This window comes from Bubalus bubalis, chromosome 12 (genome assembly GCF_019923935.1).
Source record: "Bubalus bubalis isolate 160015118507 breed Murrah chromosome 12, NDDB_SH_1, whole genome shotgun sequence".
In the NCBI taxonomy this organism is placed as follows: Eukaryota; Metazoa; Chordata; class Mammalia; order Artiodactyla; family Bovidae; genus Bubalus; species Bubalus bubalis.
In genome coordinates, this window is record NC_059168.1 from 43,686,666 (window position 1) to 43,713,860 (window position 27,195).

A 27,195-nucleotide genomic window follows, 5' to 3' on the forward strand; every position below is an offset into this window, starting at 1 on the left:
TTCTCCGGAAATTCCAGCAGAACTATTCAAATCCCTAAAGGATGATGCCATCAAGGTTTTGCATTCAGTATGTCAGCAAATCTGGAAGACCCAGCAGTGGCCACAGGACTGGAAAAGGTCGATCCTCATCCCAGTTCCAAGGAGGGTAGTACCAAACAATGTGATAACCATTGGACAGTTGCACTCATCTCCCATGCTAGTAAGGTCATGCTTAAAATCTTGCATGCTAGGCTTCAGCGTTATGCGAACAGAAAAATTCCAGATACCCAAGCTGGGTTTAGAAAAGGAAGAGGAACTAGAGATCAAAATGCCAATATTCACTGGATTATAGAGAAAGCAAGGGAATTTCAGGAAAACATCTTTGACTGCATGGATCATGACAAACTGTGGAAAGCTCTTTGAGAGACAACTCACTGGACAAGCCCCTGATGCTGGGAAAGACTGAGGGCAGAAGGAGAAGAGGGTGTCAGAGAATGAGACGGCTGGACAGCATCACCGATGCAATGAACATGAACTTGGGCAAACTTCAGGAGATGGTGAAGGACAGAGAGGCCTGGCATGCTGCAGTCCATGGGGTCACAAAGAGTCAGACACAACTGAGTGATTGAACTGAACTGACAGGGCGACTGCCCAACAACAACAACAACAACAACAACAAAATACTTGTATATCACTTTGGAGAGAATTAGTATCTTTACTATATTGAATCTTTCAGTCCACAACCATGATCTCCTTTTTTTGGGGGGGTGAGGAGGGCAGTTTAAAGGCTCTTTTTATTTTTTATTTTTTTAATTTAATTTTATCTTTTAACTTTACAATATTGTATTGGTTTTGCCATATATCAACATTCATCTGCCACAGGTATACACGTGTTCCCCATCCTGAACCCTCCTCCCTCCTCCCTCCCCATACCATCCCTCTGGGTCGTCCCAGTGCACCAGCCCCAAGCATCCAGTATCATGCATCAAACCTGGACTGGCGACTTGTTTCATATATGATATTATACATGTTTCAATGCCATTCTCCCAAATCATCCCACCCTCTCACTCTCCCACAGAGCCCAAAAGACTGTGATTTCCTTTCATTTTTTAGTTCTCTGATTTCTCTCCGCAGCATTATGTAGTTTTCAGCTTTAGAATTCTATACATGTTATGTTACATTTATATCTAAGCATTTAATTTTTTGAGCAATTGTAACTGGTATTGTGTTTTTAATTTCAGTGTCCACATGCTCATTACTAGCATTTAGAAATAAACTTGATTTTTGTATGTTTTATCTATTTATCTTCCCTGTGATATTGCTGAACTCACTTATTAGTTTTAAGGGTTTGTTGTGGTTGTTGTTGACTTTTTTGTTTTGTGTTTTTCGATTCCTTAGTATGCTTCTATGTAGACCATCAGTTCAGTTCAGTCCAATCGCTCAGTCGTGTCCGACTCTTTGCGACCCCATGAACCACAGCGCACCAGGCCTCCCTGTCCATCACCAACTCCCGGAGTCCACCCAAACCCATGTCTATTGAGTCGGTGATGCCATCCAACCATCTCATCCTCTATGATCCCCTTCTCCACCTGCCCTCAATCTTTCCCAGCATCAGGGTCTTTTCAAATGAGTCCATCATCTCATCTGCAAATAGAGATGGTTCTGTTTCTTCTTTCTAATTTGTATCTGATCTGTAGCTAAGGACGGATCAGTTCAGTAGTCACTCAGTCGTGTCCAACTCTTTGTGACCCCATGGACTGCAGCACACCAGGCCACCCTGTCCATCACCAACTCCCGAAGCTTACTCAAACTCATGTCCATCGAGTCGGTGATGCCACCCAACCATCTCATCCTCTGTCATCCGCTTCTCCTCCTGCCTTCAATCTTTCCCAGCATCAAAGTCTTTTCCAATGAGTCAGTTCTTTCCATAAGGTGGCCAAAGTATTGGAGTTTCAGCTTCAGCATCAGTCCTTCCAATGAATATTCAGGACTGAGTTCCTTTAGGATGGACTGGTTGGATGTCCTTGTAGTCCAAGGGACTCTCAAGAGTCTTCTCCAACACCACAGTTCAAAAGCATCAATTCTTCGGCACTCAGCTTTCTTTATAGTCCAAATCTCACGTCCGTACACAACTACTGGAAAAACCAAAGCCTTGACTAGACGGACCTTTGTTGGCAAAGTATTGTCTCTGCTTTTTAATATGCTGTCTAAGTTAGTCATAGCTTTTCTCCCAAGGAAGAAACGTCTTTTAATTTCGTGGCTGCAGTCAGCATGTGCAGTGATTTTGGAGCCCCCCAAAATAAAGTCAGCCACTGTTTCTACTATTTCCCCATCTATTTGCCATGAAGTGATGGGACCAGATACCATGATCTTAGTTTTCTGAAAGCTGAGTTTTAAGCCAAATTTTTCACTCTCTTCTTTCACTTTCATCAAGAAGCTCTTTAGTTCTTCTTCTCTTTCTGCCATAAGGGTGGTGTCATCTGCATATCTGAGGTTATTGATATTTCTCCAGGCAATCTTGATTCCATATTGTGCTTCATCAGATAGCTATAGCTTAATTTGCTTTCAAGATTTCTTTCTTTGTTTTAGTTTTCAGAAATTTAATTAAAACGTGTTCTGGGGGCTTCCATCTGCCTGCCAGTGCAGGGGACATGGGTTTGATCCCTGGTCCAGGAAGATGCCCAGGGCAACTAAGCCCATGTGCTGCACCTCCTGAAGTCTGTGTGCTCTAGGGCCCATTTTCTGCAACGAGAAGCCATGGCAGTAAGAAGCCTACACACTTCTCCAGTTGTGGCGAGCGGGACAGAGAGTAGCCCCCACTCACCACAATTAAAGAAAGCCCACATGCAGCTATGAAGACCCAGTGTAGCCAAAAATAATACATAAAAATAAAAAAAAATTTTAATGTGTTTTAGCATGGATTTCTTTTTTGATAATAGCTATTTTTATTTATTTAAGATTAAATTTTTATTGGGAAATAGTTGGTTTACAATGCTGTGTTAGTTTCAAAGTAAATCATTTATGCATATATCCACTCTTTTTTAGATTCTTTTCCCATATAAGCCATTACAGAATATTGAGTAGAGTTCCCTGTTCTATACCATAGGTCCTTACAAGTTATTTATTTTATAATATAGTAGTGTGCATCAGAGAAGGAAATGGCAGCCCACTCCAGTGTTCTTGCCTGGAGAATCCCAGGGACGGTGGAGCCTGGTGGGCTGCCGTCTATGGGGTCGCACAGAGTCGGACACGGCTGAAGCGACTTAGCAGCAGCAGCAGTGTGCATACGTCAATCCCAGTCTCCCAATTTATCTCTCCTACCCCTTTCCCACCTGGTAACCATAAGTGTGTTTTCTACCTCTGTGACTCTATCTCTGTTTTATAAATAATTTCATGTGTACCATCTTCTTTAATATTCTACATATAAGTTTTATCATATGATATATCTTTCTTTGACTTACTTTACTCAGTATGACAATCTCTAGTCCATCCATGTTGCTGCAAATGGCACTATTTTGTTCTTTTTTATGGCAGAGTACTATTCCATTGTATATATGTACTCCATCTTCTTTATCCATTCCTCTGTTGAATGACTTTTAGGTTGCTTCCATGTCCTGGCCATTATAAACAATACTGCAATAAACCTTGGGGTGCATGTATCTTTTCAAATTATGATTTACTCCAGATATATGCTTAAGGGTGGCATTGCTGGATCATATGGTAATTCTATTGTTCATTACCATTCTTCATAGTGCCTGTACCAATTTACATTCCCTCCAATGGTGTGGGAAGTTTACCTTTTCTCCACACTCTCTCCAGGATTGATTGTTTTTAGATTTTTTGATGATGGTTATTCTGATAATGGTATGAGCTGATGTCTCATTATAGTCTTGACTTGCATTTCTCTAACAATTAGCATGTTTTGTCAGAACTCTCCATTATGACCCGACTGTCTTGGGTGGCCCTGAACAACATGGCTCATAGCTGAGAAGAGAAATGAAAGGCAAAGGGAAAAAAGGAAAGATATACCCATCAGAATGCAGGGTTCCAGAGAATAGCTAGGAGAGATAAGAAAGCATTCCTAAGTAAACAATTCAAAGAAATAGAGGAAAACAATAGAATGGGAAAGACTAGAGATCTTTTCAAGAAAATTAGAGATACCAAGGGAATGTTTCATGCAAGAAATTGTGTGGAACTAACAGAAGCAGAAGATATTAAGAGGAGGTGGCTAGAATACACAGAAGAACTGTACAAAAAAGATCTTCATGACCCAGATAATCACGATGGTGTGATCACTCACCTAGAGCTAGACACCCTTGAGTGTGAAGTCATGTGGGCTTTAGGAAGCACACTACAAACAAAACCAGTGAAGGTGATAGAATTCAAGCTAGCTATTTCAAATCCTAAAGGATGATGCTGTTAATGTGCTGCACTCAATATGTCAACAAATTTGGAAAATTCAGCAGTAGTCACTGGAAAAGTTCAGTTTTCATTCCAGTCCCAAATAGGGCAGTGCCAAAGAATGTTCAAACTACTGCACAATTCACTCATCTCACACAGTAGCAAAGTAATGCTGAAAATTCTCCAAGCCAGGCTTCAGCAGTGTGTGAGCTGAGAACTTCCAGATGTTCAAGCTGGATTTAGAAAAGACAGAGGAACCGGAGATCAAATTGCCAACATCCATTGTATCATAGATAAAGCTAGAGAATTCCAGAAAAGCATGTACTTCTGCTTCATTGACTACATTAAAGCCTTTGACTGTGTGGATCACAACAAATTGTGGAAAATTCTTCAAGAGATGGGAATACCAGACCACCTTACCTGCCTCCTGAGAAATCTGTATGCAGGCCAAGAAGCAATAGTTAGAACCAGACATGGAACAACAGACTGGTTCCAAATAGGGAAAGGAGTACATCAAGACTGTATATTGTCACCCTGCTTATTTGATTTATATGCAGAGTATATCATGCAAAATGCCAGGCTGCTTGAAGCACAAGCTGAAATCAAGATTGCTGGATAAATATTAATAATCAGATATGCAGATGGATCCACTCTTATGGCAGAAAGTGAAGAGGAACTAAAGAGTCTCTTGATGAAGGTGAAATAGGAGAGTGAAGAAGCTGGCTTAAAACTCAACATTCAAAAAACTAAGATCATGATATCTGGTCCTATCACTTCATGGCAAATAGATGGGGAAACAATGGAAACAGTGAGACTCATGGGCCCCAGAATCACTGCAGATGGTGATTGCAGCCATGAAGTTAAAAGACGCTTGCTCTTTGGAAGAACAGCTATGATAAACCTCAGTTCAGTTCAATCACTCATTCGTGTCCCACTCTTCACGACCCCATGGACTGCAGCACGCCAGGCCTCCCTGTCCATCACCAACTCTGGGAGTTTACTCAAACTCATGTCCATTGAGTCGGTGATGCCATCCAACCATCTCATCCTCTGTTGTCCCCCTCTCCAACCACCTTCAATCTTTCCCAGCATCTGGGTCTTTTCCAATGAGTCAGTTCTTCGCATCAAGTGGCCAAAGTATTTGAGTTTCAGCTTCAGCATCAGTCCTTCCAAAGAATATTCAGGACTGATTTCCTTTAGTATGGACTGGTTGGATCTCCTTGGAGTCCAAGGGACTCTCAAGAGTCTTCTCCAATACCACAGTTCAAAAGCATCAATTTTTCAGCGCTCAGCTTTCTTTATAGTCCAACTCTCACATCCATACATGACTACTGAAAAAACCGTAGCTTTGACTATACAGACCTTTGTTAGCAAAGTGATATCTCTGCTTTTTAACATGCTGTCTAGGTTGGTCATGCATTATCTTTTAGAATTTGAAATAGCTCCTAAAAGATCAACATTCAGAAAACTAAGATAATGGCATCTGGTCCCATCACTTCATGGTAAATAGATGGGGAAACAGTGGCTGACTTTATTTTTTGGGGGCTCCAAAATCACTGCAGATGGTGATTGCAGCCATGAAATTGAAAGACACTTACTCCTTGGAAGGAAAATTATGACCAACCTAGACAGCATATTAAAAAGCAGAAACATTACTTTACCAACAAAGGTCTGTCTAGTCAAGGCTATGGTTTTTCCAGTAGTCATGTATGGATGTGAGAGTTGGACTATAAAGAAAGCTGAGCACCAAAGAATTGATGCTTTTGAACTGTGAAGCAAGCGTCTTTTAATTTCCTGGCTGCAGTCACCATCTACAGTGATTTTGGAGCCCCCCAAAATAAAATCTGTCACCGTTCGCACTGTTTCCCCGTCTATTTCTCATGAAATGATGGGACCAGATGCCATGATCTTAGTTTTCTGAATGTTGAGTTTTAAGCCAACTTTTTCACTCTCCCCTTTCACTTTCATCAAGAGGCTCTTTAGTTTTTTTTCACTTTCTGCCATAAGGGTGGTGTTATCTGCATATCTGAAGTTATTGATATTTCTCCTGGCAGTCTTGATTCCAGCTTGTGCTTCTTCCAGCCTAGCATTTCTCATGATGTACTCTGCATATAAGTTAAATAAACAGGGTGACAATATACAGCCTTGATGTACTCCTTTCCCAATTTGGAACCAGTCTGTTGTTCCATGTCTGGTTCTAACTGTTGCCTCTTGACCTGCATACAGATTTCTCAAGAGGCAGGCCAGGTGGTCTGGTATTACCATCTCTTGAAGAATTTTCCACAGTTCATGGTTATCTATATGGTCAAACTCTTTGGCATAGTCTGTAAAGCAGAAGTAGATGTTTTTCTGGAACTCTCTCACTTTTTCAGTGATCCAGAGGATGTTGGCAACTTGAACTCTGGTTCCTCTGTGTTTTCTAAATCCAGCTTGAATTTTCTGGAAGTTCATAGTTCATGTACTGTTGAAGCCTGGATTGGAGAATTTTGAGCATTATGTTGCTAGCGTGTGAGATGAGTGCAATTGTGCGGTAGTTTGAACATTCTTTGGCATTGCCTTTCTTTGGGATTGGAATGACAACTGACTTTTCCAGTCCTGTGGCCACTGCTGAGTTTTCCAAATTTCCTGGTATATTGAGTGCAGCACTTTCACAGCATCATCTTTTAGGATTTGAAATAGCTCAACTGGAACTCCATCACCTCCACTAGCTTTGTTCACAGTGATGCTTCCTAAGGCCACTTGACTTCGTGTTCCAGGATGTCTGGCTCTAGGTGAGTGATCACACCATTGTGATTATCTGGGTCATGAAGATCTTTTTTGTACAGTTCTTGTATTCTTGTCACCTCTTCTTAATATCTTCTGCTTCTGTTATGTCCATACCATTTTTGTCCTTTATTTTGCCCATCTTTGCATGAAATGTTTGATATCTCTAGTTCTCTTGAAGAGATCTCCAGTCTCTCCCATTCTATCGTTTCCCTCTATTTCTTTGCACTGATCACTGAGGAAGGCTTTCTTGTCTCTGCTTGTTATTCTTTAGAACTTCTAGCAGATGGAACAAATCAGGCTCACTTGGCTAGAGGGCCAATATTTACTCAAATGACGCTTAGGATTTTTTTTTAATTTTATTTTATTTTTAAACTTCACAATATAGTATTACTTTTGCCAAACATCGAAATGAATCCGCTTAGGATTTTAACTTATCCTTGACAACTGTAGTTCTCAATTTCTTTACCCTTGTTTTTAAAATTTACATTTTAAAAAGATGGCAGAGATAAGGTGTTCCCCTGAATACCAGATATGAACATTTACATTTTGAAGGTATAGGCAGATTTCTCCTAGGATGACTTTGTTTCCCCTCTTTTTTAATACTTACAAGCCTTTTGAGAAAAATAAGGTTTTGGGAGTGGTAAAAAAGGATTGGTGGGCTTCGGATTACTTTTGGAGCCACACTTCTGGTCCTGTAAAGACTAAATTTGTAAAACAAGGATGGTTTGTTTTTATTTCTTTCTCCCTCTCTCTCTCTTTCTTTTTTTTTTTTTTCTCAAAGTTTGGGTGGCTACCCCAGTGATATGGAAGGACTGACATACTCATTTGCCTGTGCTGGAATGTTTTTGTTTTACCATTTAGCTTAAGGGAGAAGGCCTTGGCCTAAAATTCCTCCAAATGTTAGCTATGGTTAGTGTGAAAGTGAAAGTGTTAGTCACTCAGTCATGTCAGACTCTTTGTGACCCCATGGACTGTAGCCCACCAGGCTCCTCTGTTCATGGAATTCTCCAGGCAAGAATACTGGAATGGGTTGCCATTTCCTTCTCCAGGGGATCTTCCCCAGTCAGGGATTGCACCTGTGTCTCCTGCATTGCAGGCAGACTGTTTACCTTCTGAGCCACTGGGAAGTCCACAATTAGTGTAGTGGCCCCCCATTTTGGTAGTCTATTTACAAACACTTCTGAGGATCTTCCCTAGGCTTAAGGAATTTGTACCTTACATTTAGATACTCTTAAACCGTTTTTACTTAATAATCATTGGCTGGATATCTTCAGCCAATCCCAGAACCTTGATAGTCCACATTATCGAGTCTACTAAGGCTTCTATTTTAGTTTCAGCTTTTATCTGTTACTTTCTACTTTCTGTTAGAACCACTTGGTGATAAGGGTGGTTACCTTGGCCCTCAAGAAACAGAGAAGCCCCTAACTTGGTTAATAAATCTCTTCCCATTAAAGGGATGGGACAATCAGGCACAAACAGAAAGGAATGTAAAAACAGCTGGCCATTGATTTGTACAAAAGAGGTTTCTAGGAAAGTGTGCCCCTTCCTTTTCCCTGACACCCCCATTACATACTCTTTATGGTTGCTAAGGTTTCCAATACTTTGGGTTAAGACTGAGAAGGTTGTACCATATTTAACATATTTCTCTGGGTATGTTAAGACTTTCTGGCCATATCCCTATTACTGAAAACCAAGTAAGCCCATTGGAACAAATCATTCATCAGTGTCTGAGGACCAGCAATTGTTTTCTGAATTTTGTTCCTGGGGCAGACTGGGGTATGAAATGCATAAAAAAAAAAAAGGCCCTGTCCCTTGGGGGAGGAGGTATCCGTGTTCATGTACCTCCTTATAGGCTCTACTACCTTGGAAGACTGCGAGACTTTTCTCCTGTCCCTCTTGGACCTCTTGTCTCAAGCTTCCATCTTGTATGCGGTCCTCTCATAATCCTGAGGAAGTACCCTGCTTGCCACCCGACTCAGAACCAGTCAGCCCTGTTGTCCTTTTAGTCTTCAAAGTGGCTCACTCTAAAATCTACTCAGAAATACTCTCTGAGACTTACTCACCCACTCAGAATGTTGTTAGTCACTCAGTCATTTCCAACTCTTCACAACCCCATGGACTGTAGCCCGCGATACTCTTCTGTCCATGGAATTTTCCAGGCAAGAATACTGGAGTGGCTAACCATTCCCTTCTCCAGGGGATCTTCCCGACCCAATATCAAACCCAAGTCTTCTGCATTGCAGGTAGATTGTTTACTGTTTGAGCCACTAGGGAAGCTCTTATGCATACAAAGCTCATGCCTAATTGCTCTTTTTGTTTTTCAACCAGCTAGAATTTATTGAGAACCTCCTTTCATCAGGTACCAGGATAATAAGGATTTGTAAGATGCCTCTTCAGTAAACTGATAATTCCAATTACAATAGCATAGGTGCAATGTTAGAAAAATATTTGGATACTTTGATAGAGAAGAAAAGAGTCTGGAGCATTTGAAGCTTTGCTTCATTAAACTATTCTTTTTTAAAAAGAATCATGAATTTTTATTAATTTTTACACAAACACATTTTTACATTCAGTGACATATGTTTTTCCTCTTAATCTATAAATGTGATAGAATACAGTTATTTACATTAAATTTTTTATAAGTGAGATAATAAAAGCTTTTACAGAAAGTTAAGCCAGATTAGAATTGTATTGACTTCAACTTTTTACATCAAAGTGTTTTTTATGTATAATATTTCATAAATTACAAGTGTACAATATAGTGATTCACAATTTTTAAACATTATACTGCATTTTTAGTTATTATAAAATATTGGCTATATTCTCTGTGTTGTATAGTGTATCTTTGCAGCTTATTTTATACGTAATACTTTGTACTTCTGAATCCCCTACTCTTTATTCCTCCTCCCCTCTTCGTTCTCCTCACTGGTAAACACTAGTTCTCTGTATCTGTGAGCCTGCTTCTTTTTTGTTATACTCACTAGCTTGTTGTATTTTTTTAGATTCCACATATAAGTTATATCATGTAGTATTTTGACTTCAATTTTACTATCACTATAATTCTATTACCATTCCTGTTAACTGAAAATCAATATTTGATTACAGAATTCTCTAAAGAATCTTTAAAATTTAACCTTTAAAATTTATTGTGTACCTCATCAATAGCTTATATTATTATTAATTTAAAAATTGTGAAAATTTCCTATTTTAGTCATTTTTTTTAATTTAATTTTATTTTATTTTTAAACTTTACATAATTGTATTAGTTTTGCCAAATATCAAAATGAATCCACCACAGGTATACATGTGTTCCCCATCCTGAACCCTCCTCCCTCCTCCCTCCCCATTCCATCCCTCTGGGTCGTCCCAGTGCACCAGCCCCAAGCATCCAGTATCGTGCATCGAACCTGGGCTGGCAACTCGTTTCATACATGATTTTTTACATGTTTCAATGACATTCTCCCAAATCTTCCCACCCTCTCCCTCTCTCTCAGAGTCCATAAGACTGTTCTATACATCAGTGTCTCTTTTGCTGTCTCGTACACAGGGTTATTGTTACCATCTTTCTAAATTCCATATATATGTGTTAGTATACTGTATTGGTGTTTTTCTTTCTGGCTTACTTCACTCTGTATAATAGGCTCCAGTTTCATCCACCTCATTAGAACTGATTCAAATGTATTCTTTTTAATGGCTGAGTAATACTCCATTGTGTATATGTACCACAGCTTTCTTATCCATTCATCTGCTGATGGACATCTAGGTTGCTTCCATGTCCTGGCTATTATAAACAGTGCTGCGATGAACATTGGGGTACACGTGTCTCTTTCCCTTCTGGTTTCCTCAGTGTGTATGCCCAGCAGTGGGATTGCTGGATCATAAGGCAGTTCTATTTCCAGATTTTTAAGGAATCTCCACACTGTTCTCCATAGTGGCTGTACTAGTTTGCATTCCCACGAACAGTGCAAGAGGGTTCCCTTTTCTCCACACCCTCTCCAGCATTTATTACTTGTAGACTTTTGGATCGCAGCCATTCTGACTGGTGTGAAATGGTACCTCATAGTGGTTTTGATTTGCATTTCTCTGATAATGAGTGATGTTGAGCCTCTTTTCATGTGTTTGTTAGCCATCTGTATGTCTTCTTTGGAGAAATGTCTATTTAGTTCTTTGGCCCATTTTTGATTGGGTCATTTATCTTTCTGGAGTTGAGCTGTAGGAGTTGCTTGTATATTCTCGAGATTAGTTGTTTGTCAGTTGCTTCATTTGCTATTATCTTCTCCCATTCTGAAGGCTGTCTTTTCACCTTGCTATTAGTTTCCTTTGATGTGCAGAAGCTTTTAAGGTTAATTAGGTCCCATTTGTTTATTTTTGCTTTTATTTCCAATATTCTGGGAGGTGGGTCATAGAGGATCCTGCTGTGATGTATGTCAAAGAGTGTTTTGCCTATGTTCTCCTCTAGGAGTTTTATAGTTTCTGGTCTTACGTTTAGATCTTTAATCCATTTTGAGTTTATTTTTGTGTATGGTGTTAGAAAGTGTTCTAGTTTCATTCTTTTACGAGTGGTTGACCAGTTTTCCCAGCACCACTTGTTAAAGAGATTGTCTTTAATCCATTGTATATTCTTGCCTCCTTTGTCAAAGATAAGGTGTCCATATGTGCGTGGACTTATCTCTGGACTTTATTTTAGTCATTTTTAAATGCACAACTCAATGGCATCAAGTACATTTGCTTTGTTGTGCAACCATTATCACTATCTAAGTCCAGAACCCTTTTCATTTTGCAAAATTGAATCTTTGTACTCTGCACCCATTAAACAGTAATTTCCCATTCCTGCCTTCTCCCCACCCCTAACAGTCACCATTCTTCCTTCTGTCTCTATGAATTCGACTACTCTAGATACTTCATATAAGTGGAATCATACCTTATTTGTTCTTTTGTGACTGGATTATTTCATTTAACGCAATGTCCTCAAGATTCATCCATGTTGTTGCATGTGTCAGAATTTCATTCCTTTTGAAGACTGTGAGTAATATTCCTTTGTATGCATATACCACATTTTGCTTATCCATTTGTCTGAGGATAGACACTTTGATTTATCTTTAGGCTGCTGTAAGAGTGCTTCATAATTGATAAACAAATATCTGAGTCCCTGTTTTCAATTCTTTTGGTTGTAGACCCAGAGATGAATTGCTGAATCATATTTTTAATTTTTTTTTTTGAGACACTGCCGTACTATTTCCCATAGTGCCTCCACAATTTTACCTTCCCACCAAGAGTACAAGTGTTCCTCTCAAGTCCCCTCAAATACTTGATCCTTTCTGTTCTTTTTTTTTTTTTTAATAGTAGCCATCCTAATGGATGTGGGGAGGTATTTCACTGTGTTTTGATTTGCACTTCCTTAGTAATGTTGAGCATCTTTTCATGGATTATTGGTCATTCATAAATCTTCTTTAGAGAAAGGGGTATTCAAGCTCTTAGCACATTTAAAAATCAGATTGTTTGTTTTTTGTTGTTATTGAGTTGTAGGAGTTCTGCATATAATCTAGATATTAACCCCTCATCAGATGTATGATTTGCAAATATTTTCTCCCATTCCATGGATTCCCTTTCACTCTGTTGAATGTATCCTTTGATGCACAGAAGTTTTAAGTTTTGATCTAGTCCGGCTTATCTACTTTTATTTTGTTGCCTGTGCTTTTGATATAAAGTTCAAGAAATCATTGCTGAATCCTGTGTCATGGAACTTTTCCTCTGTGTTTTCTTCTAGGAGCTTTATAATTTTAACTCTTCCATTTAGGTCTTTTATCCACTTTTAGTTAAATTCTTTTATTATGGTGTAAGGTAAGGGTTCAACTTCATTCTTTCACAGGTGGATATCCAGTTTTCTCAACAAGACTATTCTTTCCAAGTTGTATGGTCTTGGCTCCTTTGTTGGAAATAATCGAACCATATATATAAGGCTTTATTTCTTGGCTCTCTATTTTATTCCATTTATCTATATGTCTGTCTTCATGCAAGTACTATATTGTTTGGGTTACTGTAGCTTTGTAATATGGTTTGAAATCAGGAAAGGTGAGGCTTCCAGCTTTTTTTGTTTATTTAAGACTGCTTTGGTTATTTGGATTGCTTGATATTCCATATGAATTTTAGTATGGATTTTTCTATTTCTTAAAAAGGGAAGTCTTCGAGATTTTGAGACTATCATAGAACTTTTGAATTATTTCTTAAAGGAAACATTAACCAGACAGATAAAAGGAGGAGGGGCTTTTAGGCAAAAGGAAGGGTATAACAAAAAGCATGAAAAGGTAAAAGACCTTAGTATATTTGGGGAACTGAAAGTAATTTAGTATTTTTGAAGTATTAGGCATATTTCTATCTCTAGGTATATGTGTAAGAGTGTAGACTTGATTAGGAGATGAATTAGGAGCTAAAATAGAGGTCATATATTGTGAAAGTAGATATGTGTTGTTAAGTTTAATGAGGATTAGTTGAAGGGTTGGACTATGGAGTGAAATGATCAGATTTGTACTTTATATATAAAGATAATCTTGTTGGTGAGAGTGGGTGCTAGGTTGAATAGGAAGAGTTATTGGCAGAAGCATCAGTTAGGAGACTATTAGAAAACTCACAGAAATGAAATGAGATTTGCACTATAGTAAATCTTAGATGGGGATAGAAATGAGGGAATGGACCTGAAATAGCTTTGTCCCACTACATACTCCATTTTTCATTGACTTCACTTTCTTCCTAGGTCCTGTAGTCCTTAGACCTTCAGTTCAGAGTTCAGTCTCTAAACTCAGTATGGTGGTTCAAAGTCTTCACCTATATCATCTAGCTGTCACCATTTAGGAACTCAAATGGCATTGAGGGCTCAGAAATACAGGGGTCCCTAAGCAGCATCTAGCCCCCTCTCAGAGCCCCCTAGCTCCCACTCCTCATCCTGCTTCTCTCTAGGCCTCTGGCTGCTCCAAGGACCTTATGTTGGTTTCTATCTTACCTGTGGGTTGGTCTGTCTTTCCTTGCTTTAATCTTCCATAAGCCCATTGGAATTCATCAAAGTGAGAGTTGCCTTATCTGTTGTTACCCATTCCACCCACCTATGGAACTGTGGTTCTCCAAGCCCTCTATATGTGATCCATGTTACCAATGTCTGTGACCCATCTGAGAACCTGTTTCTTCTGCAAGGACTGGAGCTTTCTGCTTCTCTTACTTTCCTCAGGGCTTTCCTTGTGGCTCAGCTGGTAAAGAATCTGCCTGCAATGCAGGAGACCTGGGTTCAATCCCTGGGTTGGGAAGATCCCCTGGAGAAGGGAAAGGTTACCCACGCCAGTATTCTGGCCTGGAGAATTCCATGGACTGTATAGTCTATGGGGTCACAAAGAGTCAGACACGACTGAGTGACTTTCACTTCACTTCACTACTTACCCCAACCTGACATCCCTCCATACCCTGTGACTCAGTTTCCTGTTTTCAGCTGGAGAGTGGCAATTGAATAGGAATCATTAAAATCTTTGCCACTTGAAAGCCTCAGCTGTCTGCCAGGGCTTCATTGAATCAACTGGGTAATGAAGATGCTGGGCCTGAGCAACGGTAGCAGCTGGGGAAAGAATGTGTCCCCCCAGCCAGAGGCTGAGCCACTGAATACTGAGATCCCAAGTTCCTCTTTGGAACCCCAGTGATACAGTTCCTTTGACGGGTAGCTCATAGCACTGCATGTGTGTTTGGTTAGCCCACCACTATCACAGTGGAGTCATGGAGCTAGGGGCAGGGAACATGCTTGAGCTCCCAACTTCTTGGGGGCATTTTAGAACTGGAACCACTTTAGCAGTTCTAAAATAGCCAGCTCTGATCCATTTCCAAGAATCCACATCTGGTGATATATGGGATGAGGCAAACTGATCAAAGTACCCGAGTGCCAACAGTACAGGGAAAAGCATAGCCAAGTGAAGAGCAGGCTGTGGCTTGGGGTTAAAATGCAGTGACTAAAATTACAATGGACTGCACCTCATAGACAAACCAGCGAGAATAAAATGAAACATATCACAGAAAGATGAGGGAAAAATGTTTAAATGGGAAATTGGAAAGAGATGGGGAAGAGAAGGGTTTCTCAGATAGTGCTAGCAGAAAAGAACCCACCTGCCAATGCAGGAAACATGGGTTCGATCCCTGGGTCAGGAAGATCCCCTGGAGGAGGGCATGGCAATCCACTCCAGTACTCTTGCCTGGAGGATCCCATGAATAGAGGAGCCTGGTAGGCTATAGTCCATAGGGTCGCAAGGAGTCGGACATGACTGAAGCAATTTAGCACGCATGCATGCAGGGAAAAGAAAGGAGAAAGGCCAGGAAAAAACGACCTAAGCAGTTACTGCTTCTTTGAAAGCCAAGAAGCTGTTATAGCAAAGGGAATAAAACCTCAGGTCTTTGCAGCCCCCTGGCTGGGAAATTAAACTGACTTTTGTTCTTGAGCCCAGGCTACCTGGAACACAGCTTCAGGAAATCAGAATGTGTTCTCATCACTCACTTTGTGTTCCCAAACAGAAGAGAAGAGAGGGAGGGTGGCCACCTTGATCCAGCTAAAGCATCTCCAGGAGGCCTTCTCTGGATGTCACATCGAGGCTGCCCTTCTGCCACAACACGGAACTGGTGATCCTCGAGTGCATGGACATGGCTTTGCTCAGCAATATCCTAGCGGCCTATTCCTTTGTCTCAGGTAGTTGTCCAGTCTCAGCTGGGCCAGGTCTGAGGCCTTGGGCTGGGCAGAGTCATTTCCTGAGTGGCCATCTCTGGCCTTTTACTCAGGAGAAAAATGGTATACAGACTTATCAGAGGGGCTCTGTGTTACTGAGTTTTGAATGGAAAATCTGGTTTGAAAGTTAAGTTTTCTCTAATTTGGCAAATGGGAGGAGTTCTAAGAGCTTTATATAATGTTTGGTTTCCTTTTGGGCTCAAGTGAGTGAATGAAGTAGCCTGAGGCTGCTGTTGGCTTCTGTCATTAAGCATTTAACTCTGATATGAAAGGCCAGAATGGAGTATCCTCAGCCTGATTTTTTCTAAGCAGTGGTTCTCAACCCTGCTTAGGGTGTGTGTGTGTGTGTGTGTGGTCTGTGTTTGGGGGGCTATGTGGAGAAGTTTGATAACTCTCTGGGAGACATGGAAACAAAAAGTATGAGTCTGGGAGAGTCTAGTATTTGCCTCTTCCTTGATTCCAGGTTGTTTTCTTTCAGGAAGCTGGCTGACTTTCTCAAGATCATTTCTTGAGAACAGGTGCTGTACATATAAAAAGAGTCATTTAAAAATACATGAAAATATGCCTCAATAAAGCTGGAAAATTTTTTAAATGCATAAAAATGCTCAATGGTTTCAATGACCAAACTGATTTTCTGCTGCTGGAGTGAGTTTTTTAAGCTTTGGTAGTTGACTTTTCTTTATCTTAATGTCTCTATTGTATAAAAAGGAAGGGACTGAGGTTCTGAATATATGTCCTTTGAGAGCCTGGTTTTACTTTCTAGTTCTCTAGTCAGGGTTGACATGTGATGACCTCAGAGTTCAGATACAAAACCTGACTCTTCTATTTACAATGTCAAATCTGAGCCAGGATTGAGAATAAAGGAAGTTCATGGCTTCTTGCTGAGAGAGCATCTTGGATGACGTGCAATCTGATTTTAGAATGGAAGACTTCTCAGGAGCTTGGCTGGCTCCTTAGTGGTTGGCAAGATGCAGCATGTCATCTTCACATGTATCGAGTCCATGGTTCTCCCTTCTCAGATCAGCAAAGGCTCAGGTCATCAGTCAGCTCCTCACTTCCCAAAGTGATGCCAAGAGCTCAGCTTCTCTATAAACTGGTGCCAAATCGAATCCCGGAGACAGTTTTAGGTGAAGTAGAAATGGATAGCTTTATTACTTTGCCAGGCAAAGGGGGACACAGTGGATTCCTGCCTCAAAAAACTGTGTGTTCCCACTTGGAGAAGATTGAAAGTTCATAGTAATTGTTCAAAGAGGGGCATGATCAGCTCATGGGCATTCTTCTGGTAGGTTGATGGCAAGTAGGATGCAGCATCATAAACGTTCAGGTTCCAACTAGTTTGGGTCTACATATTTGTGGTCAACATACCATCATTAACTGTTAATTTCTCCCACTTGGAGGGGGGTTTTAGTATCTGAAAAACAGCTCAAAGATATTGTGTGTATCTGTTGATGGGGAACCAGGACTGTGCCCCAAGGCTGAATAACTTGTTTCTCTTGACTGTTTCTCCCCAGTCTTGCATTCTCTTCCTTCCCTAATTAACAACTGCTAGAATCTACCCATTGGAACTCAGCAAAGGTCATGGAGGTTGAATGAAGGCTATTTTCTGTAATCAAAGAAATGGGGGACATAGAAAGGCTTTGTGCCCAGGAGACCCACAGGACCCTGCTCAGTATCAAAAGGAAGTTCTAGTTCCAGGAGCCTCCTTACCTGGGTACCCACACATCAAAGGAATCCCAGTTCTGCCCTTTCTTCTAGGCTATTCTGGGGAGAAAGGACACTGGAACTGGAAAAGAGATGTTTGAAACTATGGTATCATGTTTTCACAAGCAATTGAATGATGGTCTCCTCAAGTCTATAGTGAAGACACCCCAAAATGAAGTGGAGTATGGCAGGGAGGGTCTGAAGTTTCCAAGGTCTCAGATGACACTTGCAAATAAGCTGTTGTAAGAAAATACCTCTGGTGAGAATAAACAAGTTATTGGACTTTGAAACTGTTCTCAGCACAGGAAGTACCTGGCAGATTTCCATTTTGGCCAGCATAACCCTGAGTTGTGATCATTGAATGTGGTAACTCATTGAATGCCCTGGTTTACCATGTGTCTTATGATCTTATGGTGAAAGGGTACGTGGCCCTGTTTTTCTTCCTCCTTCAAACTTTTTCCTTCCCACTCCATATTCTGGAATTAAATATTGCTTAGGATACAGGAAAATAATTTTTCTTTTAAGTATGGGCTGAGATAAAAAGAGAATGCAAGGAAATGGAAAGTAGAGTAGCTAAAATAAAATGCATTAGAATTAGTAAGTAGATTTGGTGGCTAAAAATTCATCCCAAGTGTGGTCTAGAACACTGCCTGACTATAAAGGAAATGAATTAAAACATTTAAAATATTAAAGTGTTGACTTAAAAAATATTCACAACCTATTAATAAAAATTGAGAGTAATATTTTATTCAGTGGAAATTTGGGGGGTTTCAAGCCTGGAAGACAGCATTTCAAGTGACCCTGAGAGAACTGCTCCCAGGAAGCAAGGGAGGAGCCAAATTATATAGAAGTTTTGCAACAAGGGGCAGGTAGTCTTAACATCAGGTGATTGTTAATTAAAGAAAACCAGATACTCCAAGTTAAAGAATTTAGTGCTTTATGGCAGGAAATATTTCATTTCTCAAAGGTGAATATAGTATCCCCTAACCTCTCCTAGTTTCTCCCAGCTTATCAATTGCCTCATTCATATGATCCATCATTTTAGCAACACCCTTGCTAATACACATAATTCCCTTATTCCTGTATCTCGTTTCTGACTAAACCAACAGGCAAAATTCCAACTCTTAAGTGAATCCTTTCTCCCCTTTCTTTCTCTGCACTCAAGAAACCACTCTTAAAACTTTGAAGATTGACACAAGTAGAAATTCATGGAATCCAGCCTTTGCTGAGCCTAATATTGCATCATTCTTTCTATTTGCTTTTGGATACATCTTGTTCCCATTCACATTCTTCCCATTCTTCACCATTTCAACCCTTGACCATTCCAGTAATTCAAAATATCTGTTTATCAAAATGTACCCTTAGTTGGCAAATGCAACTAAGAATAAAATGTTGCATTAATGAAGAAAGGTTAAAGTTAATATGTAAAGAACTCTTACAAATCAATAAATGTTTTAAAAGAAAAGGGGCAAAGGATAAGACTCAGCAGTTTGCCAAAGAAAAAATACAAATTGCTGAAAAACATAAGCAGCTCAGGTTTTAGAAATTAAATGCAAAATGAAAGCAATAAGCTAACATTTTTATTTTATAAAATAGTCAAATATTTGCGTGATTATGTTTATAATTTCAGTTTTGGAGAAAGTGTAGGGAGATGCGTGTTTGTACATACGCTAATGGGGTTATGAATTGCCACAGCCTCTCCAGAAAATGATTTGGGAACACCTGTCAAAAGCCTTAAAACAACATTTAGCCAGCAATTCCACAAGTAGGAATTTATCCTAGTGAAATAATTACGGTTATGGGCCAAAATTTTACTGTGAAGACAGTTTGTCTCAGAACTATTTATAACAGTAAAAAAAAAAATCATAAAAGTAGGTGAATATTAATTTAAATAGAAAGATGTTTATGATGTGCTACTAAGTAAACAAAGTCTACTACCACACAGCATATGCAGTATAATCCTGTCAAGTGCATATATTCATACATATATGAATTGTATACATATGTATTTTTATACTACAAACTGTATCTGGATGCTGGGATTGTATGAATATGTCTGTGTATTTTTAATTCTCTTTTGCTTAGTTGTATTATTAAGTATTCTATACTTCGTTGATATTACTTTGGCAGTAAGTAATGTTATTTTATTGGAATTTAAAAATTTGACACACATATATATATATATATATATGTATATATATACACACCACTGCTTTACTCTTTTTCTGACTTCTCTAGCTAAGTATCTAAATGTCATGAACATTACCACTTAGATGGGCCATAAGCATTTCAAATTCAACTTGGCCTGGAATGGAATATTATCCTCTTTAAATATATGTATATAATATATATAAAATCTTCTTTAGATCCTTTTCCATTATAGCTTATCACCAGATATTGAGAATAGTTTCCTGTGCTATACAGTGGGACCTCGTTGTTTACCTATTTTATATATAGTAGTATTAGTATGTATATGTTAACCGTGTTTGTTTTTTAAAATATCTATTTTTATTTACTTATTTGGTTGTGCCAGGCCTTAGTTGTGGCACGTGGGCTCTTCAATTTTTATTGTGCCATGTGAGATCTTTAGTTGTAGCATGTGGAATCTAATCCCCTGACCAGGGATCAAACCTGGGCCCCCTGCATTGGGAACGTGGAGTCTTAGCCACTGGAACACCAGGGAGGTCCCTCGAAGTTTGTTTTCTGTGTCTGTGAGTCTATTTATGTTTTGTAATTAAGTTCATTATTTATCATTTTTTAGATTCCACATATAAGTGATATAATGATATTTATCTTTCTCTAATTTGCCTCACTTAGTGTGATAATCTCTAGATCCATCTATGTTGCTGTAAATGGCATCATTTCATTTTTTTTTTTATGGCTAAGTAACAGTCCATTGTGGTGTGTGTGTGTATACACACCATATTTTTATCCATTCACCTGTTGATGGACATTTAGGTTGCTTTCATGTCTTGGCTATTGTAAATAGTGCTGCTTTGAACATTGGGGTGCATGTGTCTTTTCAAATTAGAGTTTTCTCCAGATATATACCCAAGAGTGGGATTGCAGGATCATATGGTAAGTCTATTTTTAGTTTTTTAAAGAACCTCTATACTGTTCCCATAGTGGCTGCACCAGATAACATTCTCATCAACAGTGTTAAAAAAGTTCCTTTTTCTCCACACCCTCTCCAGCATTAATTATTTGCAGGCTTTTTAATGATGGCCATTCTGACTGGTTTTTTTTGTTTGTTTGTTTGTTTAAGGAGTAGTGCTTTATTTATTTTTTTAATTTTATTTTATTTTTTAAACTTTACATAATTGTATTAGTTTTGCCAAATATCAAAATGAATCCGCCACAGGTATACATGACTGGTTTTGATTAGAGTTTTGGTTTGCCTTTCTCTAATAATTAGTACTGTGGAGCACTTTTCATGTATTTGTTGGCCATCTGTAGGTCTTCTTTGGAAAAATGTTTATTTAGGTCTTCTGCCCATTTTTTATCTTTTTAATATTAAGCTTTATGAGCTGTTTGTATATTTTGGAAATTAATCTCTTGTCAGTAACATCATTTACAAATTAAATATGCTCCTTATATTTTGTGTTCCATCTAGGACATCACCTATACCAGAAGTATGAGTTTTAGCCTTTGATGTATCTTCTTCACTGCCCATATCCAATTATTTACAATTTCATTTATAAGATCCATTTCACCTTTCAATGTCCCTGAAAGGCATCCTTTCTATTTTATTCCGACTATCACTGAGTTGACTTAAGCTCATTCATGTTTTTGCCTGATTTGCCATAATGGTATTTTTCATGGTCTACCAACCTCTATTGCCTGTGTTTTGTAGTGAAATGTAAAATGTAGATATGATGATGAAATTCTTTTTAATTTTTAGAATCTAGGAAATAATCCAAACACTTTTGTATGCTTTAACAGTTAGGATTGTTTTCAGCTGCAAAAATAGAAACCTTCAGTTTGGTAGCCTAAATGCATAGGAGTTATCAAACCCACTCTTATGGGAAAAGTCTGGAGGTAGGTGATTGCTAGCATAAGCTCACAACTGTAGGGGCCAGCTTCTCTGACTCTCATGGTTTTTCTTTTATGCTTATCATCTCATGGCTGCATAATTGCTGCTGTTGCTTTTACCTTTCAAGTAAGGATTGAAAGGATGAAAAAGGAAGGAAGTTCCAGTAGACCACCTCTCATGTTTCATTGGCTAGACCTGTGTCATGCAGTGATTTCTAGCTGCAAGGGAGGCTGGAAAAGTGAGAATTCTAGCTTTTTCAACTTCCAGATCAGTGGTTCATAATCAGGGGTGATTTTGCCCTATAAGGGGATTTCTGACAATGTCTGGAGATATTTTTGGTTGTAATAACAGGTAAGAGGGACTGTTACTGGCATCTAGTGGGTAGAGAAACATACTGCAATGCATGCATACTTAATGCAATGCATAAGACAACCCCAATGACAAAGAATTAACCATCCCAAGATGTCAGTCATGCTGGGATTTAGAAAACATGCTAGGAGAGAGACAAGCAAGGGAGAAGGGATTTAGGGATAGTTTGAGGTATGGCTTACCAGGGCTCTTAATACTTACCTTGACATCTCCATACTCTTACTTAGTTATAGTCCTCCCTGACCAAGACTTCACTTAGGTTATTCTGAACCATCTGCCTGGCCTTTGCTCATCTCTTTGCTTTTGCACAGTCATTTCCTTTTCCAAGAATTCTTTCATTCAGTCTTGGATTGGCTAACTCCTTCCTAGTCTTTAGAACTCACTCAGCCATCTTCTCCCCTCACTCCCCATTCTGACCTAGGTGCCCATCCACCTAAGGATCATCCATGTGTTCTCCCTACACATTTACTTTCCTCTATCTCAGCACTTGAATTGGAGCAGTAAACACTTCTTGTTTTAACTACTTGAAAGCAACCCTTTGAGATCATAATACAATAAATTAAAATAAGGATATAATCTCATCAATAATAATCTTATTAATAATTAATATTAATAACTTCTAAGAGCATTGTTTAAAAAATTAAACTGAATGGTTGCTCTTTTTTAATTCAGTGTTTTTAATTGATAATACATTCTCCAGCCTCAGTCTTCCATTTTTAGATTTTTTTTTTCCTTAAAAATCTTAGAATCTCACTACTTCTTAGTGAGATTCTGGTCACTCTGTTAACTTCCTTGCCTCCAGCATACATTCATATCTTCTTTCTTATGTTTTTCTGTTTTCTCCTTATCACCATCTAACATACCACCTATTTTATTTATCTTGTTTATTACCTATCTCCTTACTAGCTTACTAGAATGTAAGCTCCCAGGAGCACAGAGATTTGTGTTTCTTTTATTGACTGCTGTATCCTTAAAACAAGAATAGGGCCTGGTACCTATTAGATATTCAACAAGTTAGTGAATGAATATTGTTCAATGATCAAATAATATAAAAGGGCATATAGTAAGAGGTCTTACTCCAGAGCTGCCCCTCCTTCCAGTCCCAAAGTTTGATATATTACCAGTCTTCTCTGCACCTTTCCAGTGCTCATCGTGCAGATGTAAGAAACTCTGAGCTCAACAGTCTCATCCTCCCCACTTTTATAGACAGTTAGCATATCCTATGTTCTGTATTGTACTTAACTTTTCTTCACTGAACAAAAATTATAAAAGTATTTAATATCAGTATATAGAGAGCTTCCTCATTCTTTCAGACAACTACATACTGTTTTCATTATATAGGTGAATCGGTTTAACCAGTCCTCCAGTGGGAGTGATTTGAATCTTTTTGAATAGGAAAACAAACCTGCAATAAATAACCATGGCATACATACATGATCAAGTGGATTTGTAGAATAAATTCTCAAAAGTAGAACTGCTTGACCAAGTATAAATAAATTACTGCTTAAGATAAGTATTACCAAATTGCCATTTAAAAAGTTTCACAAATTTACTGTTCATAAGATGTGTGAGAAGACCCTGTTATAGTATTTTCAAGCTGTTGGATTTTTGACAGTCTGATACATTAAAAATAGTATCTAAATGTCATTTAATTTTTTTTATCCAGGTCACAGGTCAGTAAACCTTTCTTTAAAAAACCAGGTAGTAAATATTTTTAGGTTTGTAGGCCATATGCAGTCTCTATTCTAACTCTCAAGTCTGTTGTAGCATGCAAGCAGACGTAGACAAAACGTAAACGAATGGGCATAGCTATGTGCAAGTAACAAAACAGCTAGCTAGCCAGATTTGGCTTGTGAACCATAGTGTGCCAACCCCCGCTTTCAGTGAGCATCTTTTCACATGTTTTAAAGAACCATTTGTATTTACTTTTCTGTGAGCTATTAATATTTTTTGTTCATTTCCTTTATTGATTGTCTTTTTCTTAATGCTTTTTCTAGGTACTCTTTATATATTAGCTCTTCATCTCTGTTACATATTTCAAATAATGTCCCCAGTTTAGCATTTGTCATTTAACTTTGCTTATGGTAATTTTTTCAATGAATAAGTTTTGGGGAATTATTTTTCTATTTAACCAATATTCTTTGGATGTTTAACTGCCAGTATAGCTGTATAGGCCATGTAATATTTAACCAGAATTTGAATCACTGTTCCTATGAGATTGGCCTGAGGGAGATGATCTCAGCAATGAGGGAGTGTAGCCCACCACTGCTCAATTGATAGTCACAAATTTGGGGATTTAAGAAAGTATTGTAATTTCTATTTTCTAGTATTCCCCTTTATATGGAAATCTGGTGAGGGCTAAGAACCTTTATGTCTCTAGGTCGAAGGCATTGTAGACTCACAATAAATTTTTGTGAAAAAAGTGACCGTTTACTGATAAAAAATTAAAAATTGTTTTCAACAGTTGGAATATATCTTCTTGGAGAGTTTGGTGAAAGTGGTAATTTCATACATAGCTGTTGGCAAGGCAAATTAATGTACCATTTTTGAACATTCACTTAGCAATGTATTTTAAGAGGTATAAAATTATATACCCTTTTGACATGAAGATTTCTATTCTGAGAATCCATTATAAAAGCTGTAAGTGAAACGAGCAAAAAAGAAAGTAGTGTTAAGCACAAAAATGCTCCTTCCACCATTTTTAACATAAAAAGAAATTGGCAACAACCTAAATATTCAAAGGTAGGAAACTGTTTTTGTAATGTGTGGTGAATTCACTGGGTAGAATACTATGTAGTCATTATTACGTATGATTGACCGGAAGACTATGGAGCAATACAGAGACATTTACATTATATAAACTGTATATCCTTGGAGAGAAGGGTGAGTAGGTGGAGCACAGGATTTTTAGGATAGTAAAAATGCTCTGTAGGATGGATACATGTCATTATATATTTTTTGAAACTGATAGAAAGTTCAACACCAAGAGCAAGCCCTGGTATAACCACTGGCCTTTGGGTTATTATGTGTCTATGTAGTTACACGTAATAAACATAGTAATTGTACCAGATGTAGCAAATGTACCACTCTGCTGGGACATGTTGATAATGGGGGAAGCTATTGCATGTGTAAGGTTGGGAGGTATATGGGATATCTCTGTACCTTCCTCTTAATTATCCTCTGAATGTAAAACTACTCTAAAAAAAAAAATCATTGTAAAAGCAACCAAAAAGTATATCCAGAGTAAAATATATAAGTTGTATATAAACTGACAATAACCAAGTAAATATATATAGGAGAAAGAAGGGAGAAAATTCACTTCACTGTACTTCATAGTGTGTAGTTATATTCAGATTGTGAGATTATGATGATTTGATGGATTTTTTTCTGTTGCCATCACTTCATGGCAAATAGAAGGAGAAAAGTGGAAGCAGTGACAATTTTATCTTCTTGGGCTCTGAAATCACTGTGGATGGTGCCACAGCCATGAAATTAAAAGTCTTGCTCCTTGGAAGAAAACTATGACAAACCTAGACAGTGTATTAAAAAACAGAGACATCATTTTGCTGACAAAGTCTGTATAGTCAAAGCTATGGTTTTTCCACTAGTCATGTACAAATATGAGAGTTAGACCATAAAGAAGATTGAGTGCTGAACTGTGGTGGAGAAAACTCTTGAGAGTCCCTTGAACTGCAAGGAGATCAAACCACGCAATCCTAAAGGAAATTAACCCTGAATATTCATTGGAAAGACTGATGCTGAAACTGAAGCTCCAATTCTTTGGCCACCTGATGCAAAGAGCTGTCTCATTGGAAAGGACTCCGAAGCTGGGAAAGATTGAGGGCAAAAGGAGAAGTGGGTGGCAGAGGATGATATGGTTAGAGATTATCACTGACTCAATGGACATGATTTGAGCAAACTCCGGGAGATAGTGGAGGACAAAGGTGCCTGGTGTACTGCAGTCCATGGGGTTGCAAAGAGTCTTAGCAACTTAGCAACTGAACAGTACTCTTTTAATATTTTAGCCTCCTTCTCTCTTCTTTCCTTTCTTTCTTGTCTCCCTCCCTCCCTCCCTTCCATCCTTCCCTTCCTTCTACCCTCCTTTCGTTCCTTCCTTCCTTTATTTCTTTAGTTGAGATATAATTTGACATATAATATTGTATAGATTTAAGGTTTATAAGTGTATAAAGTTATACATTTCTGTATTGCTGCATGATCACTCTTGTAGCATTAGCTAACACCTATTTCACGTCATATAATTATTGTCTTTCTTTTTTGTGATGAGAACAATTAAGATCATGTCTCTTAGAAATTTTGAAATCTATAATAAATATTGTTGTGTATAATGACTATGCTGTACATTAGGCCTCCAGAACGAATTTATCTACTAGTTGCTAATGGGTACATTTGAACAACATATCCATAGTTCTCCCACCCCTCAGCCCCTGGTAACCAGCATTCTACTCTGCTTTTATGAGTTCAACATTTTAAGATTCCACATGTTACTGATATCATACATTATTTGTCTTTCTCTGTCTGATTTATTTAATTTAGCATAATGCCTTTGAAGTCCATCCATGTTATAAATGGCAGAATCTCCTGTTTTTAATGGCTGAATAATATTGTAATATCTATCACATTTTTTTAATCTATTCGTCTGTTGATAGGTTGTCTCCGTATCTTGGTTGTTGTAAATAATGCCGCCATAAACATGGGACTGCAGGTATCTCTGTACTATGATGATTTCATCTCCTTTTCTTTCCTTGATTATCTCAATAGACACAGAAAAAGCATTTTACAAAATGCAATTTTCCTTAATGATAAACCCTAAACAAGTTGAGTATATAAGGAACATATCTCAGTATGGGCTTCCTGGGTGGCTGTAGTGTTAAAAGAACCTGCCTGCCAATGCAGGCGATGCCTGAGACAAGGGTTTGATCCCTGGGTCAGGAAGATCACCTGGAGGAGGTCATGGCAACCCTTTCCAGTATTCTTGCCTGAAGAATCCCATGGACAGAGGAACCTGGCAGAGTACAGTCCATAGGTTCACAAAAAGTCAGACATGACTGAAGCAACTTAGCATACATGCATGCATCTCAGTATAATAAAGCCAATATATGACAGGCCCAAAGCTAACATACTAATTGGTGAAAGACTGAAAGTTTTTTGTTCACATATGAAATGTCCACCATTTTACTCC

The 27,195-nt window shown here is 38.5% G+C and overlaps 1 protein-coding gene across 3 annotated transcripts in view; it reads left to right on the plus strand.

Moving 5' to 3' along the window:
• Positions 1-27,195, plus strand: part of EVA1A (eva-1 homolog A, regulator of programmed cell death) — an 85,327-nt gene that overhangs the window by 47,787 nt on the left and 10,345 nt on the right. For all 3 annotated transcript variants that reach the window (XM_045162240.1, XM_044925945.2, XM_045162239.1), the window contains one exon: positions 15,685-15,856. In XM_045162240.1, coding sequence (XP_045018175.1) covers positions 15,805-15,856 — 52 coding nt within the window. In that variant the 5' untranslated portion in view covers positions 15,685-15,804. The remainder of the gene's footprint in view (positions 1-15,684; positions 15,857-27,195) is intronic.